Source organism: Cavia porcellus, unplaced genomic scaffold, assembly GCF_034190915.1.
Source record: "Cavia porcellus strain 051 isolate PalLab524CR breed Dunkin Hartley unplaced genomic scaffold, mCavPor4.1 scaffold_17, whole genome shotgun sequence".
NCBI lineage: Eukaryota > Metazoa > Chordata > Mammalia > Rodentia > Caviidae > Cavia > Cavia porcellus.
The window spans coordinates 3997921-4016277 of NW_026947500.1; the positions used below are offsets into that span (position 1 = coordinate 3997921).

The 18357-nt window shown below is 39.6% G+C and overlaps 1 protein-coding gene across 9 annotated transcripts in view; it reads right to left on the reverse strand.

Annotated features, from left to right (window-relative positions):
- Tnik (TRAF2 and NCK interacting kinase) overlaps positions 1 to 18357 on the reverse strand; it is a 375608-nt gene that overhangs the window by 228614 nt on the left and 128637 nt on the right. Inside the window, exon 3 of one of the 9 annotated variants that reach the window (XM_063227158.1) lies at positions 6996 to 7254. The exons of the other annotated variants lie outside the window; for them this stretch is intronic. Coding sequence (XP_063083228.1) covers positions 6996 to 6998 — 3 coding nt within the window. The 5' untranslated portion in view covers positions 6999 to 7254. The remainder of the gene's footprint in view (positions 1 to 6995; positions 7255 to 18357) is intronic. 9 annotated transcript variants of the gene reach the window in all.

The following is an 18357-nucleotide window of genomic DNA, read 5'->3' on the forward strand; positions in this document are numbered from 1 at the left end:
TTAAACAGGAGTCAAAAGTAGCGTCGCCAATAATGGGTCAAGTTAAAATTATGTGGCTTCTAAAAGACAAACATTACCTACGTGGTATTCTGGGGAACAATAAGTCTAATAAAAAAGAAGTCAGCAAATAAATAGAGATGGTGGGACACTGTAGCAAACAATGAGCTACTTTCCTAATACTAACCGGGACTATTATACACAACAAAAAATACTGAGAACTCTTTGAGATTAACGAAGACCAAAGAGGAAGAACAACTAAAGACAGTACATGATTCATAAGCAATAATAGAGATTTATTGGGACTAATGGTGAAAACTCAGTAAGTACTGTATATGAAATGTTATATTGCATTCTTCTCAAATTCCTCGGTAATTAATGATTTTGTGACTACATGGGAACAAGTCTTTGCTCCTAAGAGACAATGCTAAAGTACATGGGTGAATCAATAATATCAAATGATTTTCAAAATATAGTTTATATATACATATAAATAAATATTTGCTATATAAATAAGGTAAAAATGGCAAAATGTTCATAAGTGGTAAATACAGGTGAAAAGATATGGTTATACATTGTACTACTTTCATAACTTTTGCTTAATTTATAATCTTTCACCTAAAAATATTGAAGAAGGGGCTGGGAATTTAGCTCAGCAGCATCTGCCTGGCAAGCGCGCGGTCATGAGTTCAATCCCCGGTACAAAAAAGAAAAAAAACTGAAGAAAGTGGAAGGGAAAAACCTGGAAGCTGTAAACTGCGGGGTCACAGCTGTGAATCCTGGAAGACAGCAATGCTATAAACAAAGGGCCATCTGGGTGAAGCCACCGATTTTGATTTCCTAAACCCCTCTGTGACAGGGCTGGGTCTCACCTGAATGTTAGGATAATCCAAAAAATGCATCGCTAGTTTGGAATGGGTCAAGATACTTCAGCTGCCCAGAGAGATCTGTGTGTTTTAGCAGACTTAAGTCCAATTCAGCAAATGGACACTTCATTTGTTATGCAGGCCAATGAAATACAGCACACAATCTACAAGTGAAACACTGTGGCTGCTCAGTAGCTGACTTCAGGAACAGTGAAAGGACCTGTGTCCTTTGGGAGAATGCAGGTGAGTGTACCGACATCCCACACATGGCCATATCTGAACCCCGGCTCCGCAGGAACCCAAACAAACAAGACTTAATTTTCCTTTTGAATTATGACATCTCTGTTAAATAATCAAGAACATAGGCCTTAAAATTCTAGTGTCTTTATGAGTTAATTCATCATACATTTTAAAGGAAATTCATGAATTACTTACAAATAACATTTTGGTATCTAAGGAGAAGAAAAATCAGAAGACGCTACGTGCACATAAAGCAAGAATTACTCCAGGTCCAACTTCCCACCCTCTCTCACTGCTCTTTGCACTGAAGAAAACACCGAGCCATTCCCACGGGAGTCTCCACTGGCTCCACGGCCCGGTCCCCAGCCTGCCAGCCTGGGTATCTGCTGCTCTCATCATCTGGTTTCCTTATCATTATCAAGCAGCCTTTCCGGTTTTGTCTACATGGTCCAGAATCAGGTTCATGCTATGAAGTGGCTATTTTTCTTTACAGCTTATCTGGTAATGACATAAGAAACTGTCTTATGCAAAAGAAGTGGAGCTCACACCAACCAATATGAAACTCATAAAATAAAATAAAATAATGTTCTGCTTCTCTCATGGCTCCAAAGTCATGTCTCTATTAAAGGTAAGCAAGGTCAAAACAGCTCTCTCCTCACCTTTTATAGCTCAATTATAGTGTAAAATAAATAGGCAGTTTTACTACTGGGCAGAAAAGTGAAGTTGGAGACAGACTGCTCTCTTCATACTCCAGAAAAGTTAAGCCTTTATTTCCATTCCTTCAGTCCCAAACTGCATATCCTATATGATCTAATGTATGCCATCACACATAACTTTTTAACACAGAAAAACACATTTTAGGTACCAAAATATTTGACACTAGTATAGAATTGATCAACGTAAGTAAAAATATATTTGATGTCCTTTCACATATTAACTTTCTAAATATATAAAATATACCACACATAAATATTTAAATGTAGATTATATAATGCTCAAAACTATTCAGATTATAAGACTAAAAACTTGTTTTTCCATTAAGAATATGGAGCATTATATGGTATCCTCTTCATATACAAAACTCAGAACAGGGTCCGCCAAAGTTCAGCTTGCACATTTTTTCTTTGCTTCATCAGTCTGTCAAACATGTGCATATAACTCTTTTAATACCAATTCTCCAAAAGCTAGCAGTGTAGGCAGACACCTAGGGATGATCTGATCCACTCAAGTCTCTTGGTGGTGTAAGGAAAACATCACCAACAGTCTATGGTCCTATTGTCAGAGGGAAGACAAAACCAGGACTTACATAAGGAGATGAATCATGCAGACAGCCTCAGACAAGGAACGGCTTTCTAGAGTGTAGTCAACATGTGCAGAGAAGGTGGAAAAGAACCCAATCAATATATGGGCTCCCATGAGTTGAGGATAGTCCTGGGTGAAGGACTGAATTGAACCATGAGCCTGGCCGCTGAATTCAGAGGAAGATACAAGCGAAACGTAAAGGATACGCTGATGAGATATAGCATGCAATGTCTGCAGGGAAGCATGATGAACAGTCTGATGAGAGCTGAGGAACGGTGGAAAAGTACCTGCAGCCAGGTGGGCAGGCAGAATAACATGAAAGCTGGCAGGCAGAACACAGGGGGGTCACAGGATGAGGGTAAAAAAGATGGAACCATAAGTAAGTGGACAGAAATGAGAACAGTGTTAGCAAACACTAGATTAGCAGGAATAGTAACTCAGAGAACTAAAGAATAACTTGGCTTTAACATGGCCATGACTCCAAACACAGAACAGACTTGGGGTCCTTCTTTCTCTTCAGTCAGATCACTGAAGAAAAGTCCAAACTGTATACAGACATTCAAAGACCTGAAGCATTCTTTATCCATTAAAGAAATGAGTTCATTTGGAAATCCATCTGGAGTTCTTTCGCCAGCTTTGAGCCACAGATCTGCAAGTGTAGAGCAGAAAGCTACGTAAAGTAACCAGTAGGTTAATGATATGAGGTGTGTTCCTCAGGGCGTGCAGAATTACTTGTTACTGGATTAAAGAGAAACACTAAACAAATGTTTAGGCTTTCCCTTTTCAGTGATCAACGGTGAGACTGTTAGACATGGATTCAACAAAATAAAAATATGTTTGGGCACAAGCATCTCATTCAAATGGGTTTTCATGAAAGAATGAAATCTCAGGGACTAAAAGTAAATACCATCAAAACCCCAGGAAGCTGAAAAGAAAAACAAGCAGCAGGGAAAATGTGCTCACGGTCAGAAGCAGCAATTCCCAGCAATTCCATGCTTGGCTTTTCTTGAAATAACAACCCCTCCGAAGACAGAAGTGAGTGTGCTCTGAGCTCACACAGTGATGGGAAAAATCTCAGTCAGTAGTGATGGGAGCCGACTGGTCAGACTTGGCAGACATCAGCGCCGGGAATAAAGTCAACAAGGAGCTTCATATTTTAGGGAGGCTGATCTACTGTGCACCACAGAAAAAAGATTTAGACAAAGGTATTCATGGCTGCAGTGGAGAGTCTGACAGGAAAAAGGCAGCCGTCACAAAACAATCAGCTCTAAAACCAATCTGTCCTTTATCTCAGTTTCTCAAACACTGTTTTCTAGTTAATTCTTTTGTATCAAGTCTTATGTTGAGGGAAGGGATGGAAACAGCAGGAAGAGGACAGAGAGCAGGCTGATGGCAGAGGTGCTGCTGTGTGCTTGGAAGCTAGAGGTCATGTCAGGCTCATGGACACCAGTCAAATCCTGCATCCAGGTATGACCACATAAGCCAGGACTTCAAAGGAAGGCCTCCTAGTAAATATTTCCCTGAAAGAAGACTACACACATACCCCATGTTCACTTACAATTTAGGGAGGTCAAGAATTTCCTTATACTATACTAATCAAATTATGCTTTCTTCACTCAATTGAGTCCTAAATGTAACCTACACTGTTTAAAAATAATTACAGAAAAATTCATTATCTTTGAATTTTTTTCTTTTGTTGTTTTCTTCCTTTATTTATCACCAGCAATACTAATTTTAGATCACAGGTATTAGTGAAATCCAAAATCTTAAACCTGCATACAAAGGTACTTATCAAAGAAAAAAGGAGTCAAAGTTTATTAAAGGGAAAATCTGACATAATCACCCCTAATCTTGGGTAGAAAAAGTAAGGACGGTTCTCAGAATGGTTTGGGGCCCGCTGCATGTCTCTCAGATCCTTTCAGGGAATCTATGAGGTCAAGGTAGCTGTACAATAATACTTTTCTCATCCTCCCTAGTTCTATAGTAGAGTTTACCAGAGATTTTCTGGCACAGGATGATGCCATTGCTCCATGCTAAGGAATCCTGTGTTGTTGTATTCTTGTATTTCAAAAGTTTGTCATTGCATGTAACAAATTCTCGCTTACTGCAGTAAACTTTGATCGATATACTAAAGTTTTTGGAATTCTTGATGCTTTTAAGAGTGTAACAAGTTTTAGAGATCAAATTTTTATAAGGAGCAGTGGTTTTAATAAGAGAAACCCTGCATTCAAAATTTTACTAAAGTGCACAAAACCAACATTTTATTGTTTTTAAAATAAAACCAAAACCTTAGACTTCTTTCAGTCTTTTGCTTGAAATGGTAGAATCCCAGCAGTTTTCAATGCTTCCCTCTCTGAAAGTGCATTTGCCAGTTCTCTTGGAAAGACTTTCTGCTTTTGCAAATAAATTCCTTTTCTAAAACCCCATTATCCCAGCCACTCACTGGGGCTGTTAATCACACACTTCCTTCCCTGTTAACTTCTCCCACGTGGTTACACCTTTATTTCCTTATGCATCTTTAATTGTTATTTAAATGTATCTTTTTTTTAAAACATTGAAGTGCTCCATCATAAAAGATGAGGTGCTACTGCCTCTCCTAGTGCCTTTCCCATGTCATCCAGCAAATGGGGCCTCACACACAAAGTCATGAGCTGGGCTTGCTTTGTAGGCTGCCTATCGGAGAAGGTGGTCTGGACTCAGGCAGATTCTGAGACAGCCTCTTGTAAAGCTAAGTTGTTGTGCACAGGATTTCACCCACCCAAGATGATGATGGTGAGATTTATGTTTTTTCTTTCCCCTATGGTGAGCACAAAAGATAGTTTATGACCAAATCAATCAGCAAGTATAGGGCTATTAATTTAAAAATTAAACAACTTAAGACAGAGAAAAGGTAGAAGCAAATGAACACAAACTCATGGCTAAAGACACAGAACAGTAGACCCAGGAGGAAATTCAGGGATCCTCTACTTCAAACCACTCACTGAGGAGATTAGGAAAGTGCGGATGAGTGTCAGTGGCCCAGTGGAAGACTCAGAATTGGTGGCATGTGGGCTTCTACAAATGGCTTACTTTGTTTTCTCTTCTGCCCATCTCAGAAAGTAAAGGCTATAATTTTTCCTGTTGTCATCAGATACATATTCCCTAATAAAATATTTTTACAAGTAAAAATAATTCTAATGATGACACATTCATTTATAATTCAATAATTCTAACTGTAAAATTCTCGTACAATTAAAAATAAAACTGTGTGGTATAAAATAAACAACACATAGCCTTATACCCAAGCTAGAACCTGAGAAGTTAAAAAAAAAGTTTCCAATCTTTAAACAATGAGGACAAAACACAGAACAGAGTAGACTGGTCGCCCTGAAAGCTGTAATTCCACTCTCCGGATTTTAAGAATAAATCCCAAGAAGTTCTCTCTGAAAATGCATTCCCTCTAATAAATTTGGGCAAACAGGAACAGAGAGGCTGTTTTCTGCAACTACATCCCTTAGTAAAACTAAAGCACATAGTCGGGTCATCGGAGCAAAGTTTTGGATTGAGAGACTGTTTCAGTCTTACCCTTCTATACTGAGAACTGCAGTGGCCAGCCTGGCCTGTCCCTCTGGCATGACCTTTGACTACTATTTCTGAGCAATGGTCTCAAGAGAAGAACCTTAAGAACATCTGACTTGCTTTCCATTGACAAGAAGACAAAGTCATTCCTGCCTTCCGTGATTTGCTTAGAGTCTAACCACAGAGTTTCATGAATATGGGCTTGGATATAGAAAATGAGAAGTAACTGTTAGAAGACCAGGATTTCCTGGCCTCATATAGCTCAGAGAATTTCATTTGCTCATTCGCTCATTCATACAAGAGATGGTCCCTACTTGCCCACTGAATTTGTTTGTTAGTCTTACAGGAACATTTGGAAAGCTCATACAAGAATTCCCTTCATATAGTGAAGCGCAATGGAGACCTGAGGTGCTCTAGAAAACATTTCAGTGATGGCACTGCATTGAATACAGGGTCAGCAGGAGGATTCAGGAGGCAAAAAGAGGAGAAAGGTCTCCAGGCAGAAGAGGACGGTATCCTATGTTTATGTAGCTTTCAACTATTAGAGCACAACTTAGTTTTTATTCTCCTCTTATGAACAAAAGCATTTTACTCCCATGGATTCCTAAGTGATATGGAACTAACACAGCAACTATATATGGCTCTGACATAGAAAATGCAACACAAATTCTAACAACCATCAACAACAAAACTCTATGACTGCTTTACTTTGAAGTGAGCCTGACCCATTCAGCTGGGGGGACAAATACAAACTTCCTGAAGAAGGAGAAAGAGACAAAGACTCCACCTGGTAGAATGAGGGGGAGGAGCTGCAATTATTTTAATACTGAAGGTTTCTAACAAACATATGCACACTTACTAGTCAGAGTGACAAAAACACAGCTTTATTTCTAGAGACAGAGTCTCTTGGGCAATTAAGTAATTCACTCAGGCTCCTCCACTGGTGACCATGCTGTTAACTGTGAATCCGCACTTTTCTCCTCTTAATAGAGTTGAAACAGAATAAATATCTCAAATTTACCACTCGCTTACCATTAAAGAGAGCAAACACAATACTCTTCTTTTTCTTTCTTTCTTTCTTTCTTTCTTTCTTTCTTTCTTTCTTTCTTCCTCTCTCTTCTTTCTTTCTTTCTTTCTTTCTTTCTTTCTTTCTTTCTTTCTTTCTTTCTTTCTTTCTTTCTTTCTTTCATGGAAATGTATTCACTCACCCATACACTAGAATACACTAGAACGTGGAGCTGTGCAAAGGTGCTGATGACCCTCCTCTGGCAGAGATAACAGTTGCCTAGAGCTGCCAAAACAAAGAATCACAAATTGGGTGCCCTAAAACAACAAGGATTTATTTTTCACAGTTCTAGAGGTGAGAAGTCCTAGAATCAGGGTTGGTTCCTTCCTCCCAAAGGAGACACAGCCTCATGCCTCGCCTAGTTTCAGCATTTGCCATGATTTCTTAATGTTCCTTGGCTTGTAGATCCATCCCTCCAATCTCTGCCACCATCTTCATAGGGCATCTGCCTTGTGTCTGTGCCTATCTTGTCTTCTCAATGGGCACCAGTCGTATTGGAGTGAGACTTATCCAATCAAGTACGATCTCCTCTTAAACTGATTACATCTATACTACTTTCCAATTAAAGTCATGTTTGCAAGAACATAGTTCAACCACAACAGAGAGCATGTACTCCATGTGTAGGTCTATGATCAACTGGTTTCTCTACAAAGCAAGAGGCTGTTAGTAACATCAAGCAGTGACAGAAAGAGACACACACACGAATCTGTCATCCTCAGTCTTACTAAAGCAGCAGGTTTAGGTTTGTGAGTTTGACTATGTCCTCATCCAACATCTTTACCTGACTTCAAGCTCCCAGTGTATAGGATCCCACTGTATTACCACCTTTTTACACAGTGGCAGAGATAAACTTTTCAATAAATAATTGCTTAATGAGTGCATGGATAGATGAATAAATCAATTAGATACAAGCAGGAATGAAAAAACCTATTAGATAATAGAGACGCAACATGATAGGCCTATAATGAAGAGAAAGGAAGAAGCAATTCATTCTTATTAGTTGAAACTGGAAGTTTTCATGAAAGAGGAGGTAGTTGAACTCAGTCTTTCGCATCAGTAGGACTTTATAAATGACCACACAGTATAAGTGTGCTGACCACACAGTATAAGTGAGCCCCAAATATATAAAGGATGCTCTTTGGGGGACCAGTTAATTAACCAGGTAAGCCAGAGCAAAGGGCACCTGAAGGGATGTGAAGACATGGATGAATCAGGAAAAAAGACAGCTCACAGAAGTGTACAAACCGAGGCTATTTTGAGTACAGCAAAAAGCCATGGAACCTTGTTGAGAAGGGAAGTGATGCAATCCTACCTCGGCTTCAAAGGGAAAAAATACACAGAAATGCTTCCCCTGTGTGCTCTTTCTTTGTCCTCCTGCCCGAGTAAGAGTTCTTTTATTACTAAAAGAGTACCTGGGTATTTTATGTTTGCCTGTGTATCTCCTATTAATTTCTTTGATTTGCCTGAGGAACTAAGAGTTATATGCAAGTAATTATATTTAATAGCTAGTTATATATTTAACTGTTATTTTATTATATATTTTAGTTATAAATTATAGAACTAATTGCATATCTTTTAAAATTAAAAGACCATATCTGTGAAGCACTTAAATAAGATGATGTCACAGGTCCTCAATCTCGTTTCTGGAGAGCAAATCCTGCAGCGAAAGCCCTAGGGAGGGTGGATTGGCTACCAAGAAGACTCGACTGTAATAAGCATTCCAACCCCTGAGTCAGGTCCCCTTGAGTTTGAGGCCAACAAGCCCACACACCAATGATGCTCACGGTTGAAGTGAGCTGGGTTACTACTACCTGACGCTCTTTCTAGGGAGTTGCAAGAACCCCACTGCTCACCGTGAAATATGCACAGCAGCAGGCATCTTGCCACTGTGATCTGAGGGGGCACACCAGCTACACATGGAGGCCTGCCCGATGCCTGGAACTCTGCTAACTGAAGAGCTATTTATGACGATCCTCACGCTTCCAAAAGCCTTTGGGAACAATGGAAGCCTTCTTGGGTAGAATTCTCAGCCATTCAGCTATGAAGGATTTCATTATACAGAACCGTGGTGAAAGAGCTATCTTGTTGCCAGATGGGAAACTGGGCACCTGAACAGAGTGAAAGGGACAGGACAGAGAAAGCATGAGAGAAAAAGAAAACTCATCCTCAAAACCCCTGTAAGACAGGCCCCAGAATTTCGAGTTTACACTCGTCTTTCAGTTATTTAGAGTGGAAGCCACCAGCGGGCAGCACTGTGCTTTTCTTCTCACACCGGTATTCGAGTCCTAGCACTGTGCCTAGCACATAGGTAGGCACTGGTGGCACTTGTGTTGGATGGGAGTGAACTGCCAGGCACCATGAGCACACTTCTCTGGGCTTGGGAACATCCACGCGTAAACAGTGAAATGATGCCTTCGGGGTTACCTTTCCCAGGGGACGATAGCCTTTCTTAGGAAAGGAGAGGTGTCGCTTATTCCTAGAGCAGTGAGCCCAGCATCTAGAAAGCATCTTGTCCAGAGGGCGTAAATTACTGCCATGAAGTTAAATAACTAATAAACAAGAGGGCTAGATACGAACTAGATCTGCCTACATCTGAAACCCAGCTTTTCAATATATGTCACTGTAGAAAGAAAGAGTATATATCCACTATATTACTTAGTTTGAATCTGGCCTTATGAAAAGACTGAAATGCCCTTGGAAACAGGTTTGCTGCTGTGTCCAGTCTTCTGGGATTAACAACGTCGTAACTATTTACAAGGAGTGGTTCAGTTGTTTATTGCCTGGTCAAAACAGATACAATTTAAACCTAAGTAAAGCATATATATTCCAAACACCAAGTCTAAGTAAACATTTTCCAAAATATAGGTAACTGTTCAGTTACAAGTGGAACTAAATTTCTACTAAAGAGAATAAACTTAGATGCATGTAGAAAAATTTGAAAAAAATGTAAAGAAAAACATTGTAATTTATGAATAATCTAGCTCTCACTAGGAAATATTATACATCTCCTGTTCAAGCCCTATTATGGATTAAGAACTGGTGGTCAACTTAATGCCACTGGAATACATCAGCATGGCATTGAGCAAAGATGCTCCACCTGAGGAAATTTGCCAGGATAAATAGGTGGAGAAGGAGGTTATTAAGGTGCTGAGGCCTTAATGGGTTGTTGCATTGAGGCATTGTGGGTTCTCCCATGAGTTGCTGTTTGAGCCGCTGGTTCTCCTGGAGATGCTCTGGTCTTCAGATCAAGCATTGCTTCCTGGCTCCGGAGGGAAAGATATGTGCTGCTTGATCTCCAGGATGAACTCATCATGCTGCTTCCAGGCATGTACCCGACTGTGCTTGTCGTCGGATGAGCTCGGGGCCTCCGTGTCGCTGAGGATGGCTGTGGTGCCTTTCAGGATAGCCCTGGTCTTTGTTGTGAGTGTGACTTCTCGGCTCCAGCGTAGAACCCTCATCCCACCAGCACAGCTCCTTCATCCTGCTGGCATAGACTCTCTGGTTTTCACCGCTGACCCTTGGGTCTTCCCAGCTTGGATCCATAAAAGAGACTGGCTTGAATCCTTCTTGTGGGCTCTGGACCTTCAATTGAACTCATGGGAGGCATTGTCCTGAGGTCTGGGTTTTTTTCTGGACTCATGTGGGACATTGCTGTGGGATTTAGGCTCTTGACTAAATAATCTATGTCTTTGGTGTTGCGGATAGATTTCCTGCATTTTCCTGTGTTAACTCCAAGTGACCATTATAAAAATAGTATTATAAACTCCATGTCCTGATCCTAATTGTTCTCTGTGTACAACCCTTGACTACAACAAGAACCTAGACATTCTCTCACAAAGACAGGGAAAAATAAACTTTCAAATGGTAAATTAAGCTTTCTTTATGTGTAAGTAACTTCAAATAATTAAGAATGAACTTATAAATATCCCAATGAGTGAAAATGAATTTATCATATACTCATATAGCTCAAAATTATAGGGAGGGAGTGTACTCATCTAGTGAGGTTGGCTAGTTCAGTGGTTAATGAGGCAAGTTTTAAAGGTCTGTCTTGGAGATCTGAGCAAGTAAAAGTTTATGACCAGCTGATTAGGGGCCAACTTTATGAAAACTCCTTTTAAGTCTTAAATTTCTCAAGGCTTTCAACAACGTCAGTAAGAACTTTTTAGGATACCAGAAATTAATAAGGAAAATGCCATGAAAAGATTATTAAGATTTTTTTCCGAAAGGGTGTAACTGTCTTGTTGTATATGCAAATTCCATAATGGATATCCCAGTGATGGCTTCCAAAAACATTCACCTGAAAAGATAGGAAACTTTAGCTATCCCTTTATAGGGAATGTTAGTCTCTAAATATTGAAATTGCAAATATCAGCCTTCATCTAACTTTGGGGGCTCCTTAAACTTGGAGATAGTCCCAAAAGCATCAGGAGAGGGCAATTCAACCTGTGGCTACTCAGGATGTACTCAACAGCTAGAGCCTGCTAAAGAACCCATTCTAGAGGAAGTAGACAGACCTGGTCTAATTGTAATTAATCCCTTTTCTACCGATCAAGCCACATAACAGAGATTCTTATATGGACCTCTAGCTTCTTCCGCATTGGCCCAGTATTGCTGAGCAGCTTAGCTATTCTTTAGCAGATGTACCTAATTTCCATTAATTTCTAATTTCTATCCTGTTATCTACAAAGATATTTTCACTTAAGATTTTCTAAATACCATGAGGCACTCTAATTACGTATCACCTTTTATCTGTAAATTGACTAACATAATTACATAAACTACTGCTTAGGGATTTCTCTATCATGACCCACAAAGATTACATCAAGAAGATAAAAAGAAAACACACAGGGGCTGGGGGTTTAGCTCAGCAGCATAAGCGCCTGCCTTGCAAGCAGGCAGTCGTGAGTTCGATCCCTGGTAGCAATAAAAACGAAAAAGACCAAAAAAAAAAAAAAAGAAAACACACAGTGAAATTACCTAAAAAGAGGAACAAAGAAATTGATTTGGTTACTTTATTGTCAATTTGCTCAAGTTGAAAAGGCAATGGGGGGGGTGCCATTATTTTAGGACATCTGAAGGGTGAAAATATGTCTGGCTTCAGTACATCTAAAAGATAAAGTTACCGCTAAATTGCTCAAATATAAGAGTTTTATCATCATTAAGGCTTCCTTCCAAGTCCATGGATGTAGCTTATGGTATAGTGCACACTTACCAGGCACAAGGCAATACCTTAGAGCCAAGTTTTTTAAAAAGGTTTTCTTTCTCAAATACGTGAGTTAGGAGAAAAAAAGAAACAAAAGAGTTCGAAGTATTATTTGTAAGTTTTGGTTTAAAAAAAACTACCAAAAGTGCTACTTGTCTTCTACCAAAATACTAACAATCCTGTGTGGGTACACTTAATGTAGAATAATTTCACATAACCCTCATACTTCTTAGAAAGCCTTGGCTAGCCTTCCCACGACTTTCTAGTAGACAGTGTGAAAAACAGCATCAGAAATAGGCTATCGGAGAAAAGGAGTGTGTCTGCTTATCAATATTCCCAGTCCTGCTGGCTTGCCTAACAGAAGACTGGCTGTATTTCCTCACCTCAACACAGCAGAACAACAGGACACCGCAAATCGAACATGTCATATTCCAACCACAGACGCGGTCACAGTAAAGCAGGGTGTCAGATGGAAGACCAGACACCCAGAGGCTAAGACGTCTGTAGCCAGAATCATTCCAATTAAAACTAGGGGGAAAAAATAAGAAGAGTTTTTCAAGCCCTACTTATTAGCGAACTGGAAGATAGGAGAACAATAATTTCTTTGGTAACAGCTGTGCAGGCTGATTTTTTAAAATCACTCATATACGTTCAAAAGCACTGAATTCCAACTGCTAGCAAATCCAAGAAATTCAAGACGTGAACAAGAATGGATGTGCCCTCAATTCCCAGGGTCAAAGCAGCATCTGTTATTCCACAGAACAAGAAGGGCTTTCTTTCGCTGCTAAATTGGGTAGGGGGGAGGGACGACAGAAAAAGTAAACAAAGTGTTCTAGATGTTTCCTCATGATTTTAGGTGGTACAAAACAGAAACCTCTACGTAAAGGGTCGAATCTACCCAGGTTTCAATATTTGAAATGGAGGGATGAAAGGCACGCCATGCTGTGATTTTTAAAGCTGATGGGAAAATTCATTTTTATACCAAGTCTGCCTGATGCCATTTGGCCATTAAATTATTCAAGGAATTTCTCTGCTTATAAAGATTAATAATATCAACCCAAGCCATCTCTAAAAGTACTTTCACCTCCTGCAGGAGACAGATGGGCTGCAGTAAAACAGACTCTCGTGTTACAGGCAGACAAAAAGATTTCAGATTACCAGATTAACACACGGGGCAGGGAGGGAATGATAGACATAGCAAGATGTAAAATCACTGCCAAATAAAACCACGTATTCCTCAGAGCCTCCATTTAAAAATAAACATAATTCAGTCGGAGCACACTGTAATTCAATTTTACCTGTTTTACTCCTGAACCCAGAAAATTAGCATAAATGTCAGCTCCAATTTAACCAAAGACTTTGAAAATCTAGTGAAACCTTATTAAAAACACATTGGTATCAGGGGACAAAGACACCACCTGCTTTCAAGGATTCTGTGTTTTAGTAAGACATGTATTTTAAAGCTCTGGGAATTTGACTGGACCCATAGTATAGTTACCTTGTGGAACGTCAGTGTACATTTACAATATGTGACTATCAACATAGCTGAAGAAGATATTTGTATTCCTACAAAAGCTAAACACTTGGCATTCATCAATTCTTTCATAAAGAAGGAATTTCTCAAAAGCTATTTATCAATAAGCGTCAATATGAAAAGCTTACAATGACATTAAAAATCACAGATGAATTATGTTTGCATATTCACCAAAGTAAGCTCAGTGTTTTCTTATTCATGAATCTTTTTTAATTAAATACTTAGCTACTTTTAATTACACGAATAATGCAAGACTCATTCTCATTTAAAATCACAAAACAACTCAGAGAAAGGTCAAGCACCACCCCAACAATGCCACTCCTAATTCTCGAGGGTAATATACTCTTACCATTCAGTAAATAGCTTCCAGAGTCCCTTACAAGGATATATAAAGCATACTATTTATATATGTACTTTAAACATAATGTGCTTTAAAAAATACTGGGACCATGTTATATTTTCTGCAATTCTCCCTCATCATTCTAAATTTCTAAGAAAATGTATCAAATGTAACATGAAAACTTGGTGTTAATTCTACCACACATTCATATAGGGAAACGCATGGCTGAAAACAAACACTACAAAAATAAACCACTACTTAAATTCCCCTTCCCCTCATCCTGAGTTTAAAGGCAATAAGGCAGATAAAGCAAAATGTTCCTCTTTCTCCAAAAAAGCTTTGTCTTTGGCATTATTAGTGTTTTTCAGGGCGAGGATATTGTTCAACTCCTCCCAACAGGCCAAATTTAATTTGCTACCTGTTTTTATGTAGCCAATGAGTTAATTCTGATTTTACACGGTTAAATGTTTTAGGGGAGATTTTGGGGGAAGGAAGGAGCATTTTACGACATGAGAAAGTTAAGAAATTTACATTTCAGTGTCCACACATGAAGCTAATTTGGCACACAGCCATGACCACTCTTTTGCTCACCACTATACTGTGCTGTTTTTATGTTCTAAGGGCAGTTGTTGATTTGTAAATAAAACTGTAGTTCCAAAAAGACTGTAATACTTACTGTGTCAATCAGCTCTCCATTACTACAACAAAGTAACTGAGATAACTGATTCAGAAAAGATTGCTTTTGGCTGACAGTTTGTGGATGTTTCAGTCCCCAGCTGATTGCTGTGGGCCAGTGGTAAGGCATCATGGCAGGAGCATGCAGCAGAGCAAAACAGCTCACTTAAGGTAAAGGAAGCAGAAGGAAACGAGCAAGGGCCCAGGGCCGCAAAGTCCTCTCTGAGGACATGCCATGGGTCCCACCTCTTAAAGTTTTCACTTCTCCCAGCAGTGCTTAGGGACTGAGTATTTAACACCTGGACATCTAGGACCATTCTAGATCCAAACTCTAGCATTTACACCTGGCCTTGTACCGAACAACTCTTGATTTAAGACACAGAATTTATTTTTCTATTATCTTATTTGTAAATCTTTTCCTTCTATTCCCATGTAGACACTCTTTCAGTGGATAAAAATGATTAAAGTATGCTGGGGGGGGTGGTAAATATTCTCTCAGTATAACCCAACAGATTTATATACAGATAAAGTTTCTGCTTTTCTTTCTGGACCTCCAGAAAATTACAGTAGTCCTAAGAAATTAATTATACAACCATACATTGGTATTTACTGCTTTGAAAGTCTTCAAATTTAGTACCTGACACATTTTGACTTGAAACTTTTATTCTGATACTGTTTGTCTGGAACTCCATGCAGAAGCTAGAACTTGGTGTTGACTGTCTCCTGGACTGCTACCCTTTCTAGCCCAAATGATTAGTTTGGCACTTGTTCTTGGTACTTGTCAAGTCTCCCAGATCCAAGTAACATTGAGTACCAAGGTACCACTATACTCTGCTGCAGGGTGACATTGGTTCCATTGCTCCAGTCCAGAGGCTAACTTTTTCACATGGCTGATGAGCACGTAGTCGAGTCACCACTGGACCTACAGGGAGTCATTTCTATCACTGACAGCTCTATGTCACCATCATGGATCAAGGAACTGCCACTTCAGAGTCAACAAGGGACTCTCTCTGTCCTCAGGGACTCGCATCACCCTCTGTTGCAGCTGCAAGCACCTATGAAAGTAATGATCAGGAAAACAAATACAATCTGAGGACGGAATGGGATTAGACAGGACTTGAAGTAATTTCACACTGAAAACGCTAAAAAATAAAGTGTATAGCTACTGCACAAGAAAGCAAGTGACAATGAGAAAAACTGCCACCACACACTGCCTCTGTCTGCAAGCCCTGTTCTTTGTAAGCTATGAGTTAACGAAAGGAGCATTTTAGCCTGTAACTAACATGAAATTTCAATCCAGAGTGCAACTAACATCAAAGTGTCAATGCTCTGCACCCCATCAACAGATTGAGGATTTAAATTTCATGTCTTTGTTTCCAATCCAACTACTATTCTCAAGACCCTCCACAGGAAACAGAAATGGGATAACCAACCACTATAACAATCTAATAATTATGCACTTGCATTTAAAAAACAAAAAAGCCCACCCTGCCTCATTCCACAGTGTAATCCGAGGAGCAATTGCCACAGACAGCTGGTCTTTCCCAAGCACAACTTTAGACAAAACTCACTGTTACTTTTTTTTATACACCTGAAACTTACACAAAAACTGCAAAGCAGAGGAAAGAAAGGAAAAAATGATTTCAGCAATATTTTACAATCTCCTAACCTAAGGACAGTTTGGGTAAAGCTTCCTCAAGGCTCTGTGCCTTTAAAGTTTGAACCTATCTGAGAAATTGAAGTGGAGGACATTCAAATTAGGTCAGAGTCTCTCACTCCTGTGGGCTTCCTTAGCGTTCTATGTTCCTGTTGATTTCATAGAGAACTAAACAAGCATAAAAGGTCTCCAGAGCACAGCAGCAGCTGGAATCTAGGACAGAAAGAACAAAATGACTTTGCTGCCACTAGGTCTCTGTTATTGCCACACTGAAGGTGGGATGAGCCTGTTTAGTCTGGTTGGCTCTGCACTGGAGTCTCATTAGAACCTGAGTCGGCGGGGTCAGGTGTTCTTATTCATCTAATTGCTGCTAATTAGATGGGCTACCATTACCTCCACAAAGAACTCTGTTAGGTAGTTAGGAATGGATTCTGATTCACTAAAGATTTCTAGCCAGAGCCAGAGACAAAGGCACACAAACACACAGACAGACACAGAAAGAGAATTAACTGTGGTTAGCGCACTTCTAGAAATGCCAGTGATTTTTTTTCTTTCTCCCACAAATCTCTACATATCATCCCAAATGGAAAGATTAACCTAATCTTCAATGACAGGCCAATCTGTGAAGGGGGAAACTCCAACTAAGAGTGGCGACTCTGCTAACAGGTCAGCCTTTCTCCCTGCAAACAGAGTGCAGACCTGGAAGATGAACACCAAGAGAGACAGAAGGAGGAGGGGGTACCCAGAGTGTCATCCAGAGACGACAGTGAGTTAGTGATGGTTTAATAAACAGAATCCAAAGGCTCATGCCTTTCCTGACTAGGCTGCCTGTAGGGATTGTTAAGAAGCTCTGTGTATCTTAGCAACCCCCAAGTATCTCTTGGCTGTAATCAGATGCACCACAGCTAATAAAAAGTATGTAGCAAGAAAAACTTCAAGATGCCTTAGGTGATCTCAGGTTTCTGATAAACTAACGTCTTAGCAGAAGTAAATCTCCTGACTGAGTATGTAATATGAGACACACATATAAAAAACTGTATTTATCTAAAATTCAAAAATTTATACCATCTCTTGATTCAAATATCCGACTTATTCAGTATCACTTACTTATACCTATAGAACATAATTGTCCTAAAATATTATTTGTTGTTTTCTAAAATTTACATTTAACTGTGCATCCTATATTTTATCTAGCAACTTTACCTGTGGCCAGCACAAATAGCCAGGCCAATTTTAAGAATCTAGGGCATGTAGGAGACAATGTAGGTTGCAATAGTGGTGATAGATTAAAATTGCCTTGCTGGGATTCCAATGACGTCTCAATGGGATTACAAATATAACTTGTTAGATTGTAAGGTAAACTAAAAGGAGGATTACAATACTTGGGTCACTAAACTCATTATTAGGGTTTACAATAGGACAGAAGACAACAGTTTTCTCACTTTGCCAGAAGACCACTTAAGAGGGATTTGGGGGGGCAGGGAGTTAATTCACTGATGTCTAAAGAAGGTCTGGGAAGTAAACCATTCAAGGGAGCGTGCTTTTACCATTTGTATGAAAAAGAGGCACACCATGCTGACCTCAGGGACTTTTACCAGAAAGCAAGCCTCAGAACCTGGCAGGACTGGGCCAAGCCCCATCTTCTCTTCTATCCAGACAGCATAGTAACTCAGGTCCAAAGGACACTTTGGGAGCTCCAGGGGTTTAATCTGTTTAGTAGTGTTCCTTCAGATGGTATGTTATGTGACAAGGGAGGAAAAGAAAGATGTTTCTAATACTATGATTATAAATTTTATACCCCTGAAAATAGCATTCTGCAGCTGGGGATTTAGCTCAATGGCATAAGCATCTGCCTGGCAAGGGCTAGGTCATGAGTTCGATCCCTGGTATCAAAAAGAAAAATCATTCTGCTCAGAGTT